The 16775-nt window shown below is 45.6% G+C and overlaps 1 protein-coding gene across 1 annotated transcript; it reads right to left on the bottom strand.

Moving 5' to 3' along the window:
* Window positions 1-1605: 1605 nt before the first annotated feature.
* MRPL4 (mitochondrial ribosomal protein L4) lies at window positions 1606-16560 on the bottom strand. The gene is made up of 9 exons (XM_081895042.1): window positions 16405-16560; window positions 14529-14613; window positions 12063-12231; window positions 11148-11199; window positions 10627-10744; window positions 6904-7010; window positions 4732-4841; window positions 2555-2625; window positions 1606-1866 (listed from the first exon to the last, which is right to left on the bottom strand). The coding sequence occupies exons 1-9, from the start codon at window positions 16450-16452 to the stop codon at window positions 1721-1723; spliced, it is 906 nt and encodes a 301-aa protein (XP_081751168.1). The 5' UTR covers window positions 16453-16560; the 3' UTR covers window positions 1606-1720.
* Window positions 16561-16775: the final 215 nt, after the last annotated feature.

Genomic DNA, 16775 nt, shown 5'->3' with positions numbered 1-16775 from the left:
AAGTTCTTAACCGGAGGTACAACTGTAATAATAATGATGATAAAAATAACAAATTATTACCCCCACACCAGCCCCCTTCCAGGGCCCTTGGTGCACACGGGAAGCCAACACGCTCTGCAATGTCCAATTCCCCCTTTACTGGAAGAAGAGCTCTGTGGAGAGGGGGGCAGCGGCTTACTTACATGTAAACACAGCTAGGCTGGAGCTGGAAAGGTGGGGAATGTTCAGCACCCAGGAGAACTAGAAGGGAGAGGGCATTTTCTTTCCATGGGAACCGGCAGGAGGGGCTAACCGGGCATGTCCGCAGCTGCAGCCCATGCAGAGCGCCTCATTTTTGCCTCCCTGCCCCATGACTGCAGCTTGCAGGGGGTAGAGGCAGGTGCCTTGTACCTTTCCAGGCTGGCCAGCTGACTGGGCATCGGGCAAAGCCAGCAGCCGGAGTGGGGTGCTTGAGGCAGCCACAAGGCAGAGGCAGTGCAAGTGCCAGCCAGAATGCTTGCTGCGGCAGCACCGCAGTGAGCAAGCCTGGCTAAGCAGAGCCTCAAACGCCCATGCCGCCTGCGGAGTCACTCTGCCCGTGGCCTAGCGTGTGCCAAGGGCACCTGGTGACCATGGGTGAGGCGGAGGCACGCCACGGCTTGGGTCCCGATTGATGAAAATCCATTGCACAATCGACTCATCGATCACGATCAACGTATTGGACATGTCTGGACTACGGCAATGCGCTCCACATGGAGCTACAAACTAATCCAGAAAGCAGCAGGTAGACAGGTGATCTTGTATGATCTACACTCCCAGTACGTTTCCAAGCACAATTCAAAGTGTTGGTAATGACCATTAAAGCCCTAAACGGCCTCAGCCCTGTATACCTGAAGGAGCGTTTCCACCCCCAGACACCGAGATGCAGCACTGAGGGCCTTCTGGCAGTTCCCTTACAGACGTGAAGCTACAGGGAACCAGGCAGAAGGCCTTCTTGGTAGTGACACCCACCCTGTGGAATGCCCTCCCATCAGATGTCAAGGAGATGAATAACTATATAACCTTTAGAAGAAATCTGAAGGCAGCCCTGTACAGTCAAACCTAAGTTCCCAAATGCCTCCGTTTTGGAACATTTCAGCTCCCAAACGCCGAAACCCCAGAAGTGTTCCAATTTTTGAACTTTTTCTGTTAGCCGAATGTCCAACATGGCTTCCGCTTGAGTGCAGGAAGCTCCTGCAACCAATCAGAAGCTGCGCCTCGGTTGTGGAACATTTCAGAAGCCTAATGGACTTCCAGAATGGATTACGTTTGACAACCAAGGTTTGACTGTATCGGGAGGTTTTAAAAGTTTAATGTTTTATTATGTTTTTGTATATGCTGGAATTAATAATATGGAAACGATGCTGACTAGGAGAGCCCTTGGTCTGATCCAGCAGGGCTCTTTTTCCATCCCCCCCCTCCCTTCTGAAGTTCACCATACAAACATATAGCACAAAAGCATTATGGCTTTTTTCTTTCCTCACTTGTGCAAATTCAACAGTAAGCACCAAAAATCAACTGTTTTTTTAAAAAAATTAAAGATTTTTGAAAGAGGAACTATGTCTCAAGATAAAGGCAGGCTGCAACTTGGGAAGACAAGTTAGCTTTAATGTTCATGTTAGGTGGGGGGAAACTCTTCCAAGGATGCAAGGAGTGAGAGGTGTCCAGCTCACAGCTCTTCAGTCCACCTTCGCCATAAAGGTCATGGGAAGTCGCTATAGGGCAACTGCAAAGGGTAGAGCAGCCTGTATCGCGAGTCATGCCAGAGCAGCTTCTCTTCCAGGAAGGCAATTGTATCCAGGGTCAGCACAAGGGTCTCGTACTTCAGCATACTATGCACATTGAGACCTGTGAGGAAAAAAGACACAGGAGTCAGGCTGTATCTGTAATGAGACCTGGCCCCAAAGAGCAGAAGTGTAGCAATGGCAAGACATGACAAGAAGACTAGCTTGGATGCAGGAGACAGGAAGGGGGGGGGAAATGTCACAGTACCTGCCTTCCATCCAGAAGATCCGAGGTTCCATCCCCAGCATCTCCAGGTGGACAGCCTGGAGTGTTTTTATTGATTGCATTTGAGCCCCTTATAGGGACTGGCCTTGCTATGCAGTCATTGGTGCTCTACGGTCAGATATGGATATACTGGCTGCATGCAGAATGACATTCTTCACTGTCATTGTTAGCACAAGTCATAGTAAATATCCTCAGACTGTTAACTATAAAGCTGACCAATTACCTTAAGAACTTGCTTAAGAATATGCCTTTGTCCTGTGTGTGCACGCACTTTACTATACTTTGTTTCTTGTTAAAACTACAGTGTAATGACCAATAGTCATAAGCAGTAAAGGATGAAGTAAATAATACCAATAGACAGATATGGATAGATGTTTTGTGCATTGAAACTGCTGTGCTGTATGAAGAATTAGAGACTGGGTGGGATGCTTGCCTGCAACTGCCTAAGCATCCTACTCCACCCAGACTAAGTGTGCAGTGAGTCATTCTGCAGAAGGCCCTGCCCATTCGCCCCAACCCCACTCACCTACGGCTGGCAGGACTGTGATGGTTTTAAGGCCTCTCGTTGCAGCTTTGATATTCTCAGGTAAGTCATTGCTGGAAGCCAGAAAGGGAAAATTATATATGTTTTGCAGGTTCAGGTCCAGGATTTGTTGGGTACAAAATACTAGTCATTGCCCTTTACATTTTGGCTGGGCGGTATGCAGTGACCGGGAGGGGGGTCCTCATTTGCCTCCCTCCGTACCTATACCCTGTCCCTGCTGGAGTCTGCACTAGAGGCTCATTGCTCAAAAACTTGATTAGCAAAAGGGGCTTGAAGAGTCGCTCTGATTCGGAAGCCTCACCAAGATTACAACTGTTCCAAAATGTTTGCCATGAAATTGTGTTGCCACAAAATAGAAAATATTGCTATAGTGCCTTAAGAAATTAATGTCTTATAGCTGTTGCAGGCTAAAGCGCACTTTGCAGACAATAAATCTGTTAAGTCTTTAAGTCAGTCTGTAAGGCAACCTTTGCCAAACGGCTGCCCTCTGGATATTATGGACTCTAATTCCCATCATCCCTGACTATGCTTAGGCTGCCTGGGGCTGGTGGGAGTTGGAGTCCAACATCATCTGGAGGGCACCAGCTTGGGAAAGGCTGCTTAAGGCATTGCAAGTCTCTCTGCTGTTTCAATATGAAAGTTGTTTGCATGAATTTTGGTCAGAAGAATACTCTGTATAGGAATTATTTGTGGGATTGAGTGTAAGTATGTTTGAACACTTTTAAGGATTGTATGAAATGTATGTTTGTATGCTTGTATATCTGTAATATATGTGTATTAATGATGAACTATTTTAACAATAAAAACTTATTATATATATTTTTTAAAGAAAATTTATTAAGGTTTTTTTTAAAAAAATACAAATAAAAACTTATTATAAAAAAGAAGAATACTCTGTATCCAACCCAGAGGCACAATGAAAAACAAGCCCAACAAATGGACTTCAACGAGGGCTTCAGGTTTCAGGGCCCTCTACTGTTAACACAGCAGTTTAAGGTAAAGGTAAAGGGACCCCGACCGTTAGGTCGTTGCAAACGACTCTGGGGTTGCGGCACTCATCTTGCACGTTCTGGGTCATGTGGCCAGCATGACTAAGCCGCTTCTGGCAAACCAGAGCAGTGCAAGGAAACACAGTTTACCTTCCTGCTGGAGCTGTACCAATTTATCTACTTGCACTTTGACGTGCTTTTGAACTGCTTGGTTGGCAGAAGCAGGGACCGAGCAACGGGAGCTCACCCCGTCGCGGGGATTCGAACCGCTGACCTTCCGATCGGCAAGCCCTAGGCTCTGTGGTTTAGACCACAGCGCCACCAGCGTCCCACTCAACTTAAGGTAATTGTGCCCAAATAAAAAAGTGCCTAACATGAGTTTGATCAAACTGCAAGAGGCAGTGGAAGACAGGGGTGCTCAGGTTCATGGGTCATGAAAAGTCAGATACAACTAAACAACTACAACAACAATCAAAGTGCCAAATTTCCAACCTTTAGAAGAGATATGTTCTTGCACACCTAAACAAGCGTGCAACATTTATGATGAAGGGCATTTCAAACTTGGATGAAATCACAAGGGACATGGTTGAAACTTGAGCCATTTTATGTAGAGACACATTCTGACACATAAAAGCTACCTAAATCCATAAAGCTCCAGTACCCAGTCACATGACTGAAGCTAATGCTATTTTTCTTGTTTTACATGACCAAAAAACCATCTTCCACCTTGGTTGGAAACCTTCTCCATCTCAACCTCACGGTCACTGGAATGCACCACGGAGCACCCCAAGGCATACTTTAGAGAACAAAGCAGGTTCCCAGGGGCCTTACCTTCACCCTGCGTGTGACTGCACAGTTCAAGAGATCAGTAGTGGTGGGTACTTCAAAGCAACTTGTTGAGACACTACTGATCTTTTTATTCTGGACCCCTGAATTAAGGTTCTGCCGAACTCTAGGGTTCCTCAGTTTGAAAACCAATGGCCTGGATAAAAGTTGTCACAAACACTTGGGCCATTTCTGAAAGTGTTCCCGTGGCTCAAGACAGCAGCAACCTTTGGTCAAACCAACATCCTCCAAAACCAGACACGAGTGTCTCCAAAGCTCTGACCCCAATGACAGGCTGTATCTTCAGCCACCCCCCCAAACAGAACCTGAAGAAGCCAAACTCACACATCGACAATCAGCACTGATTCTCCCCAGTGTCTGTAGCGAGCCAGGTCCATCAGATACTGTGGGTCAGAAGTTGGCATATCTAGAGAGTCTACAACACGCAGATTATCCTGCAGGCAAAGAGAGAAGAAAAGAGCCGAAGGAAATGAAGAGAAGCCTGCCTGCTAAGCTCCTTCTCCCAGGGTCTTTCTTATGTCTGCAGCTCTCTTCCAGGGCACCTGTGAGGTGTCACAAAAGCCTTTCCTGAAAATCCCAAACAAGTGTTTGTAGCTCAGTGACAGAGCACACGCCTTGCATGCAGAAGGCTGCAGGTTCACACCCCCCTCCCCACCCTGTTAAAAGGATGTCAGAGCTGGAAGAAACACTGACTGAGTTGTGCAGAGCTACTGCCACTTTGAGTAGACAAAAAGCAACTTGATGGACCAGTGGTCTGACTCAAGGAAAAGACAGCAGAAGTAAAGCTTTCCTCAAATCCTTTGGCTTAACCCTTCAAATTATTCATTCCGAACTAGAACAAAGCCCAATTACATGAAACCTCAGTTGCAGGGATCTGTCATTTCTGCTTACGCTAGTCAGTAAGGCTACATGCACATTGACCACTCTGTATAAAACATTAGCAACAACTTCAAAGCAGCAACAATAACAGCTGCCAACTCAGGCAGCCCTTTTTAGGGGAGAGAGAATTTTACTGCTGCAGCAGATGAGCAGTGGTGCCTTAGCCTACAGGCATTTTTGTTTGTCAGTAAAAGCAGCGGCAAGGGGAAGGGTTCTATTTAAAAAGACAAAAAACCCAAACTCAGGCTGAAGTTCTCAGCAGCAGCTCACAAGAGCAAGCATGGAGACAGAAGGCTGACAGTGAATCACTGGCAGGGAGGGAAGCCACAGCAGCTTGTCACTGTTGGAAATGGGAGCACACAAAAAGGGCAAGAGCACAGCACACAGGCTTCACATGGGCAATGTGGGGAGAGGCTGCCAGAACCAGGAATACCAGAATCTAGTGCTGTTGGCCAGGTCACTGGTTCTTAAACACTGCTATACTGAGGCCCGCAACTGCTTTTCTCCACAGACCATCATATTTTCTTGCCAGCACATGGGGTGCTTTTTGGAAGGATTCTGAATAAAATAATCAAATTTCCACACATCTCCTCTGTGATTATGGACTAATTAAAATAAATGTGCATTAAGCAGAGAGCATTCCACATATAGCCAGGGGTTTCTTTAGCCACATGTAAACATGCTCCAGGTATTCCTCAACCATAACAAGGTGAGAGCTGCCATTGCAGGGTTGTGATGGGTCCTAAAAATTGATGTTTTTATTTTTTTACAGAATTTAGTTAATTCTACTCATTGGAATGAATGAAAAAATAAAGGGGGGGACCAATGCAATTAAGGTAGTAGGGCTTAAAATGACCTCAGAAATGCTATTTAAATTATTTTGATCTTCTTAGTGTCTAGTCAGAACCTGCTTGTTCTGTTATGTTAGGAGAAAGGCACATAGAGGGTAAAAAGCACAATATTTCTCTATTTCCAAAGTAACAAATCATTCACTTTCATTAGCCTCACTACTATCAGGGATCAATATGTATCAATAATTTGATTTTAATTAATTTTATAATGAATGTTTTTAGAATGTTGGACTATTTTGATTGCTGTTAGCCGCCCTGAGCCCAGCTTCAGCTGGGGAGGGCGGGATATAAATAAAATTTATTATTATTAGTAGTAGTAGTAGTACCCCCACAGGTTAAAGAAGTGCTTTTACAAACCTGATTTGTTCCCTAGTTAGAAATCCTTGCAACCCAACTGTTCCTCTTCATGACTGTTATTATTCTGTGCAGAAAAATTGGGTTACTGTGACCCCAATTGCGTCTGCAAAGGACTGCAAGCAACCTGTACCCTCACTGCAACAGGTGGACAGACCTAATGGGTTCTTCAGATTCCCTATGTTACAGAACTGCTGTAGGATATACTATGATGATGTTGTTTGTAAACCCTGTAAGTACTATATAAATACTAAGTAATATGACTACTGCTAGACAGAGATATACAAACCTAACTACGGAGTCCAGTTCCAGACCTTAAAAAAATAACCATGAGCCAACCCTTCGACCAGTCACAGCATATTACACTGGTAATAGCTCTTTGAATTCACAAAGAATTGTGGCTGTGTGATACCTGTGCCAGTTTGGTTGTCAATGCCACCTTGAGTCCCAGGACACGCATTTTCATGGGGATCATGTAGTAGTAGCTGGTGGGACCACGAGGGCCACAGGCAACACCACCTAAAAGCAAGAGCCAGAGAAGTCTATGGGACGTTAGTGGGAATAAACACATCATCCAATCAATCCAGGAGGGAGAGGGGGATTGACAGTTAATGAAACATCAGAGGACTGCCCTCCCCGCTTGGGGTGCAGTTGGTTGGGTTTTATCTTCTAGGGATACTTACCCTATCAAAACTTCACCTCTTCCCCATACCATTTTGACCCAGGAGTCCTGGTCCAGGGATGACTTGTTAGTGAGGGGATGTTACCCCTCTATTGGGGAAGCTAGCATAGGGTCTGGGATTTCCACTATTGAAGGGCTAGGGAGAAATGGCGGTGGGGCTAGATATCACTATCGGCGAAGGGTTTTGAGATGCAATGATGCTCAAACCCCTTCCAATCTACGTCCCATCCCAAGGGACGAGGGTAGGGCGAGCAGGGATTACCCACCTCCGTCATTGGTGCTGTGCAATGCCAGGTCCATAGGTAACAAAACCGCCAACATGCGTGACTTTTTTGTCTCGCAGGGGATTGACCTGGCTTGCGTGACAGAGACCTGGGTACGGGAAGGCAAAGTAGTCTCCCTACATGAGATAACACCCCCAGGTTTCTCTGTCCTCCATCAATCACGGACTGTGGGTCGGGGGGGGAGGAGTAGCATTGTTAATCCGGGAGGATTGCTCTTTCAGAACTCTGCCAGCACCGGCGATCTCCGGCATTGAATGTGTTGGTCTTGTGTGGGGCACCAAGGAGAGCTTGGCTGTCTGGCTGGTGTACCGACCACCTAGCACACCTGCAGCCACCCTGTCAGACCTGCTGGAGGTGGCGGTGGGCTTGGCCTTGGAGTTCCCAAGCCTACTGGTTTTGGGAGATTTCAACGTCCATGCCGATGCCGCTCCCTCTTCACAGGCTCTGGACCTAGTGACTTCCATGGCAACACTAGGGCTCTCCCAGTTTGTTTTGGGCCCCACTCATCAAGCAGGCCACACGCTGGATCTGATCTTTGGTGCTGGCATAGATGAGATCATGCTCCCCTCTGTGGAAGTGCCATGGTCTGATCACTACACTCTGAAAGCCAAGATTGACTTCCCGCTCCTCCCCTGCTCGGGTGGCGAGCCTATCTGGGCTCGCCCGCGAAGGCTGATGGATCTTGATAGATTCCGTCAGGCCTTGCAGGACCCTGCTCCTCCTGGCAACTCATTAGATGACCTTGTCGAGGACTGGAGTAACTGGCTCTTGGCAGCCATCGATGAGATCGCGCCTAAGCACCCTCTGTGACCCCGTCGAAACCGGGCTCATTGGTTTACTGAGGAGCTCCGGAAAATGAAGCGGGATCTCAGACAGCTAGAGCGAATATGGCGACGGACTCATGAAGGAGCCTCAAGAACATCTTTTGGACACTTATGAAAGCCTATGAGATGGCTATGAAAGCTGCTAAGAAATCTTACTTAGCAGCTTCCATTGCATCCGCTAGCTCTCGCCTGGCACAACTTTTTAGAATAATTAGGAGGACAACCAAATTTAAGCCCAGATTCGACCCACAACTGTGAGGCATTCGTGAGCTTTTTTGCAGAGAAAGTCCTGTTGCTCTGCCGTGACCTCCCTGCTAATTTAGATACAGTGACTAAACTGGAGGCCCCTCGACTGACTTCAGGTCCAGTGTTGGACCATTTCGATCGGATACTCCCTGCTGATGTGGATAGATTCCTCTAAGTTGGTAGGCCCACCACCTGCCTCCTTGATCCGTGCCTGTCTTGGCTGATTAGGGAGTGTCCAGATGCTGCGCGGACCCCCCTGGTTGAAATTATCAATTTGTCCCTTGACACAGGGACATTCCCAGGGGAACTGAAGGAAGCAGTGGCGTGTCCGCTCTTAAAGAAAACTTCACTAGATCCTTTAAATCTATCCAATTACCGCCCAGTTTCAAATCTTCCATATCTGGGTAAGGTAATTGAGAGAGCGGTTGCTGAACAGCTTGGTAGGTTTCTGGAGGAAACATCAGCTTTAGATACATTTCAGTCCGGGTTCTGTCCTGGTTTTGGGACGGAGACGGCTCTGGTTGCCCTAACAGATGATCTCCGTAGACAACTGGATCGAGGTGGGTCAGGACTGCTGATCCTTTTAGATTTCTCAGCAGCCTTCGACATGGTCGATCATGTTCTTCTGGACCACCGCCTCGCCGACGTGGGGATACAGGGCATAGCCCTTAACTGGTTGTGCTCTTTTATCTCTGGTTGGGGACAGAGGGTGACACTAGGGAGGGAAATGTCGTTGCGCCACTCCTTGGTGTGTGGAGTGCCACAGGGCACAATCCTCTCCCCGATGCTTTTTAACATTTTTATGTGCCCCCTTGCCCGGAGCTTTGGGCTGGGCTGTCACCAATATGCTGATGACACTCAGCTCTATCTTCTGATGGATGGCCACACTGACTCGGCCCCGGACACACTGACCAGATGCTTGGAAGCTGTGGCTGGATGGTTTCGTGGGAGCTGATAGAAACTAAATCCTTCGAAGACAGCGGTCCTATGGCTGGGTCGGGATGGCATGGGGATGAGGGACCAACTCCCTTCTCTTGTGGGGGCCAATTAGTGCCATTGCCTTCCGTTAAGAGTTTGGGTGTAATCCTTGACACCTCCCTTTCCATGGAGGCGCAGGTTACAGCAACAGCCAAGGCGACATTTTTCCACCTTCGCCTCATCAAGCAGTTGGTCCCTTACCTTTCCAGCCCCGACTTGGCCACAGTGATCCATGCGACGGTCACGTCCAGGCTTGACTATTGTAGTTCGCTCTACACAGGGCTGCCCTTGAAGCTGTCCCAGAAACTCCAGTGGGTGCAGAATGCTGCAGCGAGGCTCCTCACATGGTCTCTGCCATGGAAGCAAATTCACCCAGTGCTTTTCCAGCTGCACTGGCTCCCAGTGGAGTACAGGGTCAGATTTAAGGTGCTGCTTTTGACCTTTAAAGCCCTTCACGGCCTAGGACCCTCGTACCTACGGGACTGCCTCTCCCAGTATGCCCCACGGAGAGCCTCAAGGTCCATAAATAGCAACACCCTAGTGGTCCCAGGCCCTAAGGAAGTTAGATTGGCTTCAACCAGAGCCAGGCCTTTTCAACACTGGCACCGGCCTGGTGGAACGCTCTGCCTCATGAGACCAGGGCCCTGCAGGATCTGATTTCTTTCCGCAGGGCCTGTAAGACAGAGTTGTTCCGCCTGGCCTTTGGCTTGGAGCCAATTTGATCCCCTCCCCCTTTTTTTCCCTTTCTCCTCCTGTGATGAGGCTACATTTTAATATTTTAATGTTTCAATATTTTAATGTTGTATTTTAATCTTGTTTTTAAGTTGTATTCATTCAACTTGTTTTTATTATTGCTTGTTAGCCGCCCTGAGCCCAGCCTTGGCTGGGGAGGGCGGGGTATAAATAAAAATTATTATTATTATTATTATTATTATTATTATTATTATTATTATTATTATTATTGTCTTGGCTGAAGGGACAGTGTTTGGGCTCTGCTGACACAGCAATGTTTTGGGTATCTGCATCCCAGCCACAAAGGGAACAGCTACTAGTGTCTCCAAGGCTTACAGAGATGACATATAGCACCGTGGTTTGAGATGGAGAGAGAGATCATCACGCACCACCACGCCACAAAGGTGACCGGATACTGCCATGCCGGGCCCGTCCGCTGCCCTTCTGTGCCCAGGGTTTTCTGCCGCCACCACGCATCTCCGCACGAGTCTTTGTGTTGGCATAACTCTGGAAAATTAAGGCAGGTGAGACTGGTGTATGCTGCTCTGACCAAACGCAATCAGAATGCTCAAAGTGCTGGACACAATTTGCCTCAGTAATTCCTACCACAACCTTGTAAGATTGTTGTCCCCAAAGGTGGTAAGGGGTGAAGCTGAGAAAGAATTGCTTTCTTAGTGGAATTCATGGATGTGGCAAAATGTTAAGGAGTCTTCCCAAGATAAGCAAATTGACTTTGGACTTTTAACTTCATTATGCAAAGAGTGGCCCTCCCTTTACCACTGCCTATTATTTTGCCCCCTTTCTCCCTGGCAAATTGTCTGCCCCAAATTTCTCCCTGCAAAACTCCCACTGAACAATGTTCTTCCCCATATTGCCCACCAGCCTCTGATCTTCCAATTTCTATACTTACAATTCTCTTAAAGTTCTTCTGCCAGATGGCCACTGTGTGTAGAATATCAACGCTGAGAGGAAAACACACAGACACCAACAAGAAGCAAGTTAGCAAGAGATCTGGGAAATGGGACAGCACCACAGTCATCGTCAGGATGGAAAGCAGTATGGTTAAAATGGTTCAGAATTTAAACACAAAATTTTTACACCAGTCTCTTTTGCCACAGTAACTGAAGCCTCCATTTTATCCATGGGAAAAGATATAGCTGGAGGTGGAGGATACCAATTGAAACCTGGCCTAGGAAAGTCATGAGGACGTAAGATTTCAACTTCTGTTTTGGTGTTAAATGCTCCCTAACCAGCTTAGCTAATACAGGCAACTCACATCTTAGGCACGACTGATATGTGTGCAATCACACACATGCGCACAGTGGTGAACCCAGAAATGACTCAGAAATATCATCAAAGACGTCACTAAAAGGGCAGAACAGGAGCGGGGGCAGAGAGGGGTGTTTCAATTGCACGCAATTTCATGCAAGAGTGCAATGACCTGAAAAGCAACCCCCACACAAATTGGGAGTCGCCTGTAAAAACAAACTGAAAAGCCCAGACTCCTGAAATGACAGCGCCAAATTTCAGGAACTATTCATGGCATCTTATCCCTATGGAACATATGGACAGGCCCAGCCTGGTCTATAGGATTGCCAGGTGCTCAACTGAATATGATTCCTGAAACTTAAGATCTGCATGTCAGCCTTTTACGTATCGTAACCAATACTCCGTATCTCTTTTCTGTTACCTACCTCCAACCTTCACCACCATTCCTTGATGCATGAAATGCTTTATGAGAAATCCCCACACGCATTTTTTGACAACTGATGGTCACTTCTAGCCCATCTCTGCAAATGCCTAGTAACTGGTAATCAATTCTTACCGGGGCATTACTGCAAACACATCAGGATGCAAATCTGTCAAGCCCACATGCCTGGCGTCATAATGCTTCAGGGACTCTACCCAGGCCTGAACAGGTGCAAGGTGCTTGGGGATGGCAATGCTGCATTTCCGCAGGATGGGCTCACTAGAGACTCTGTCAGGACACTTTTCTAAAAGGAAGCAAGGGGAGGAAATATGTGTAGGTGTGATTTCGGGCAATCTTGCCTGAAATAATTTCTTTGAAACTTAAAAGTAAATTCACAAAAGCATCATTCCATATACATTTTTACAAGGCCATATGCACACTTTCCTGTTTTATTTATTTGTGACTCATTATTGCAAAGAAGAAAGGTAACATCCTACCCAATTTACAAATGCTTTCTTAATTGTATGCCTAGAGGAAATGCCAGGCAACTCTTTAAAAGCCTGTATTAAGATTGATTCTATTTCAAACCATGACTAGGAAAATATTTGAAATGGCTAGGTGCTATCATCAGATCTCTTTTAGGACATAACTGGACTGAAAATACTGTTTCAAACTTCTAGATATCTGCACTAAATGTTTAGGTAGGCAACCCCTTCCAAGTTTGTCAGCCACATTTTAAAGCCTGTAAAGTTGTTGCTTGCAGATTACTCTAATGATATTGCCTGAAATCGCCAACTTCCTCAGAAGCAATGGGTTGAGAACTACAGGTGCACACGCAACTGGGATTGATTCTCTTTCAAAAATTTATTCCATTCTTAATCATAGTATGTAGCAGTGATATCTGTTTACTGGAAGATTTTGAATCAGAAAAAAATGTACTACTCTAAATTGATGGTGTTCTTATTTATGTTTGACTCATATTTAGTAAAAAAATAAATAAAACCACACCATATTACTTTCGGGGTGCAACAAAAGTTAGTTTCAATAGCCAGAAACATTTGATTAAATGAAGAAATCAATAAAATACAATGCAATTTTAATTTTATAGTTAAATTCAAAACTTTACTTGGAAATTATTCTTACTGAAATAATTGTAAATATTTTTAAGACATGACAACTTGATAGAATTGTAGAGTTGGAAGGGACCCCAAGGGTCATCTAGTCCAACACTCTGCAATGCAGGAATCTCAGCTCAAGCATCCATGACAGATGGTCATTCAACCTCTGCTTAAAAATCTCCAAGGAAGGAGAGTCCACCACCTCTCGTGAGAGTCTGTTCCACTGCTGAACAGCCCTTACTGACAGAAAGTTTTTCCGAATGTTTAATTGGAATCTCCTTTCTTGCAACTTGAAGCCATTTGTTCGAGTTCTACGCTCCAGAGCAGAAAACAAGCTTGCTCCCTTCCCCATGTGACAGATATATGAAGATCTATCATATCTTCTCTCAGTCTCCTCTTCACCAGGCTAAACATACCCAGCTCCTTCAAGCACTCCTCATAAGGCTTAGTTTCCAGACCGTTGATCATCTTGGTCACCCTCCTCTGCACATGTTCCAGCTTGTCAAAATCCTTCTTAAATTGTGGTGTGCAGATTTGGACATAATATTCCAAGTGTGATCTGACTAAGTCAGAATAGAGTGATACTATTACTTCCCTTGATCTGGACTATTGATGCAGCTTAAAATAGCATTAGCTTTTTTTGCTACTACATCACATTGTTGACTCATGTTCAGCTTGTGGTCCACCAAGACCCCTAGATCCTTTTCACATGTACTGCTAGTAAGCCAGGTGTCCTCCATCCTATATTTGTGCATCTGGTTCTTGCTGCCTAAGTGCAGAACCTTACATTTGTCCCTACTGAAATTCATTTTGTTAGCTTGTACCCAGTTCTCCAATCTGTTAAGATCATTTTGAATTCTGATTTTGTCTTCTGCTACCCTTTCCAGTTTGGTGTTGTTTGCAAATTTGATGAGCATCCCTTCAATTCCTTCATCTAAGTCATTTACAAAGACGCTGAACAATGTATAGCATGCATTTCCCTTACACTGTTTAAATTTAAAAAGTGAATGCACTCAGGACAGTTACCATGTTAACTCTAGCATGCTTAAAGAGCTGAATACATAAATGCATGTACTTTCCAGGGGTACTCATGTGAAAAAAAAATGACAATTTTTTTTTATCTTTGACTGCTATTAGATCCATTCAGTATGCTGCTAATTACTTGTATTAAATGATGGATTTCTAAAAATGGAATGTTTTCCACCTCCCATCACTGTTATGGATCAGGCATTTCTAACACACTTGATAACTAACAGTACAAGTTTATACATGTCACATCAGAAGTAAGCTCCACTGAGTTCAGTGGGACTCACTCTCAAGTGTGTAAAGGATTACAACCATTCCCCAGTGAGGAAGTTCTAATGTTCTGCCAACAATTCTCACTGCCCCTGACAACTGGCCATGCAATCTAGGACTGATGGAATCTGGGTGCCCTACAACATCTAGAGGCAACAAGTCTGTTCTAGTCATGAAAAGGCCTTACCTTTTAATGAAGCTACATCCGTCACACTAGCTGAAACACCAGGGTTGCCTAGAAGTCCTGTCTGGTTCGATAATGTACACAAAGGCTAGGGGAAGAAATAAAAATGGAGTAAGATATCTGAAGGTACCGACAGCTCAATCAAGATAGCTCCTGTAAATGGCTGCTCATTTATCACGGAGATGGCTTATGCTTGGATCATTAGACAGAATGCCAACCTGGTGCCACCTCTCTCAACTTAGCCCCAAATCCAGTTTTCCCATGGGGTCATTTGAGATAACCCTGTACTTTTCACTGTGCACCTTCACAGTCCTAATGAAATACAGAAAAAGGCTAGCCTTGCAGATGTTTACCAGTGGAATTACCAGTGGAATTCCACTAAACTGATGCATAGGGATTAGGCTGTAACTAAGGAATGCATAACTTTTTTATCATATTAATCCCATTATCCTTACCATCATCCTTCCTCTTTAACACCCCCAATTCCCCCACACTACTGAAATGTATATATATGCTCACTGAGGCAGAGGCCTGACATTTTTGCTTATTTCCCCCCTTTTCTTTTGCTTATGTTGCTTTGTAAAGTTCACTTGTGATGCTGTATATAAAAATGAGTGACAATACATTGATGCTTTTCGATACATGTGCTCACCATACTGTCAAAATGTTATGACTTTGTCCTAAACTCCTTTTAGTGGCACAGTGCAAAAAAGATAGCACTCCCTGTCATGAAAGCGGTCTCTGCCTCATATGTTGGATCTCCGAAAATGCTTTTGATGAGTAGTCCCCACAGACATCAAGGATGCTTTGGGTATCTCAGGACTGGAGTGGATTGGGTTTGCATAGCAGGTGGATGTGCTGTGCAATCAAGTGAAGACTCAGAAAATTCTAAAAGACAGCACTATGCACTTCTTTACACAGCTGCAAGTACATCTGCACAGGGCTTCACCTTGTTCTTGTTCCCTTTGTGGCTATATTCACATGTATTGAGAACAACTGACTCAATATAAAAAGTAAGATTCAAGGCAAGGCAAAGAAACTCCCTTTTCACACAAAAATAATGAACTTGCTACTGTGATATGTGGTGATCAACAGTAACATTTTTTTTGAAATACTCTTTGTTAATTTTGCACATAGTTTAGAAACTAATAAAGCAAACATAATGGGGGAATCACATTTTGATGCACAAAAGAAATAAATAATGTAAGTGGCTAGTGTATCTTATGCTTCACAGAACAAATACAAAGATAGGAAATGAGCTGAAAAGAAGGAAAAATTGGGATACTTAAAATATTGATATAACTACAAAAATAATACTGTCTTCATATATTACATATGTCTGTGAAGGCTGTCAAGGAGTGCAGCAGCTTTGCCCTGTCCATATATTCAATAAGATCTCTCCAAAACACCCCAAAGGCTTCTGGCTTCACCCTACCAGCCCTCTCCAATGCTGCCTTCTACTTCTGAACCATGGTAGCACGTGCTGCCATGAATAAAAAAATTAATAGCGTCTTCAATTTTATTTCCTCGTTTCCATAGCGCCCCCCCCCCCAGTTAATGGGCAGGCACAGCGTCTTGTGATTATGTGGCGTGAGGCTTCCCAGGGGGTAGCCAAGGGGGGTAGATGCCCCCCTAATTCAATAAAAAATACTTAACTGAGGCCCTCCCCGCCAAGAAAACCCGGCCGAGGCCCATGCCAGCCTCCCCGGCAATATTTTATTCCGGTTGGGGCCCCGGCCCGTTTCCATCCCCCAATATTGAGAGCAGCCTCAACACGCTCGCCAAGCACAACCCTTCTTTCATTCACAGCCCCCTGCGCGCTCCCGCCTGAGCGGCTTTTCGGAGCCCCCGCTTCCCAGGAGCCCCGCAGCTCCCTCACCCGCCAAGCGCCTCCCCGACGCGGCAGCGACGCGCAGAGCCGGAGCATCACAGCAGCCCCTTCCGCGCCTTGTCCGCGGGAAAACACAGAGCATGCGCACTAAAAAAAAAAGCTTTCGTCCCTGGCCGATGACGTCAGGCGCGAAAGGGGCTTTGCTTCATCTGGGCGCGCAGGAGTTTTCATGCGAGTGAAGAAGACGCCACGCGACGGAGCCTTCCGCTCTAGGAACGGCTTTCCCCACTTCCGCTTCCGGTGCTTAGCTGGCTCTTGAGTGTAGAAAGAGACGAGGGACAAGGCAGTTCCGCTTTCTGGGGACCGGAGTCTTAAGAGACGAGTAATAATAATATTAATAATAATTTTTTATTTATACC

The sequence above is a fragment of the Podarcis melisellensis genome (genome assembly GCF_964234715.1).
Source record: "Podarcis melisellensis genome assembly, chromosome: 17".
NCBI lineage: Eukaryota > Metazoa > Chordata > Lepidosauria > Squamata > Lacertidae > Podarcis > Podarcis melisellensis.
The sequence above is the reverse complement of the archived record's forward strand: the minus strand, read 5'-3'. Positions and strand labels throughout refer to the sequence as shown.

Bases quoted from the DNA above. Each gene is read 5' to 3' on its own strand.
- MRPL4 (XM_081895042.1), bottom strand. From the start codon at position 16,452: ATGCTCCGGCTCTGCGCGTCGCTGCCGCGTCGGGGAGGCGCTTGGCGG. The intron at 14,614-16,404 runs GTGAGGGAGCTG...TTCTTCCCCTAG, and splicing joins GTCGGGGAGGCGCTTGGCGG to CCTTTGTGTACATTATCGAA. The intron at 4,842-6,903 runs GTATCACACAGC...CTTTGCCTGCAG, and splicing joins TGACAACCAAACTGGCACAG to GATAATCTGCGTGTTGTAGA.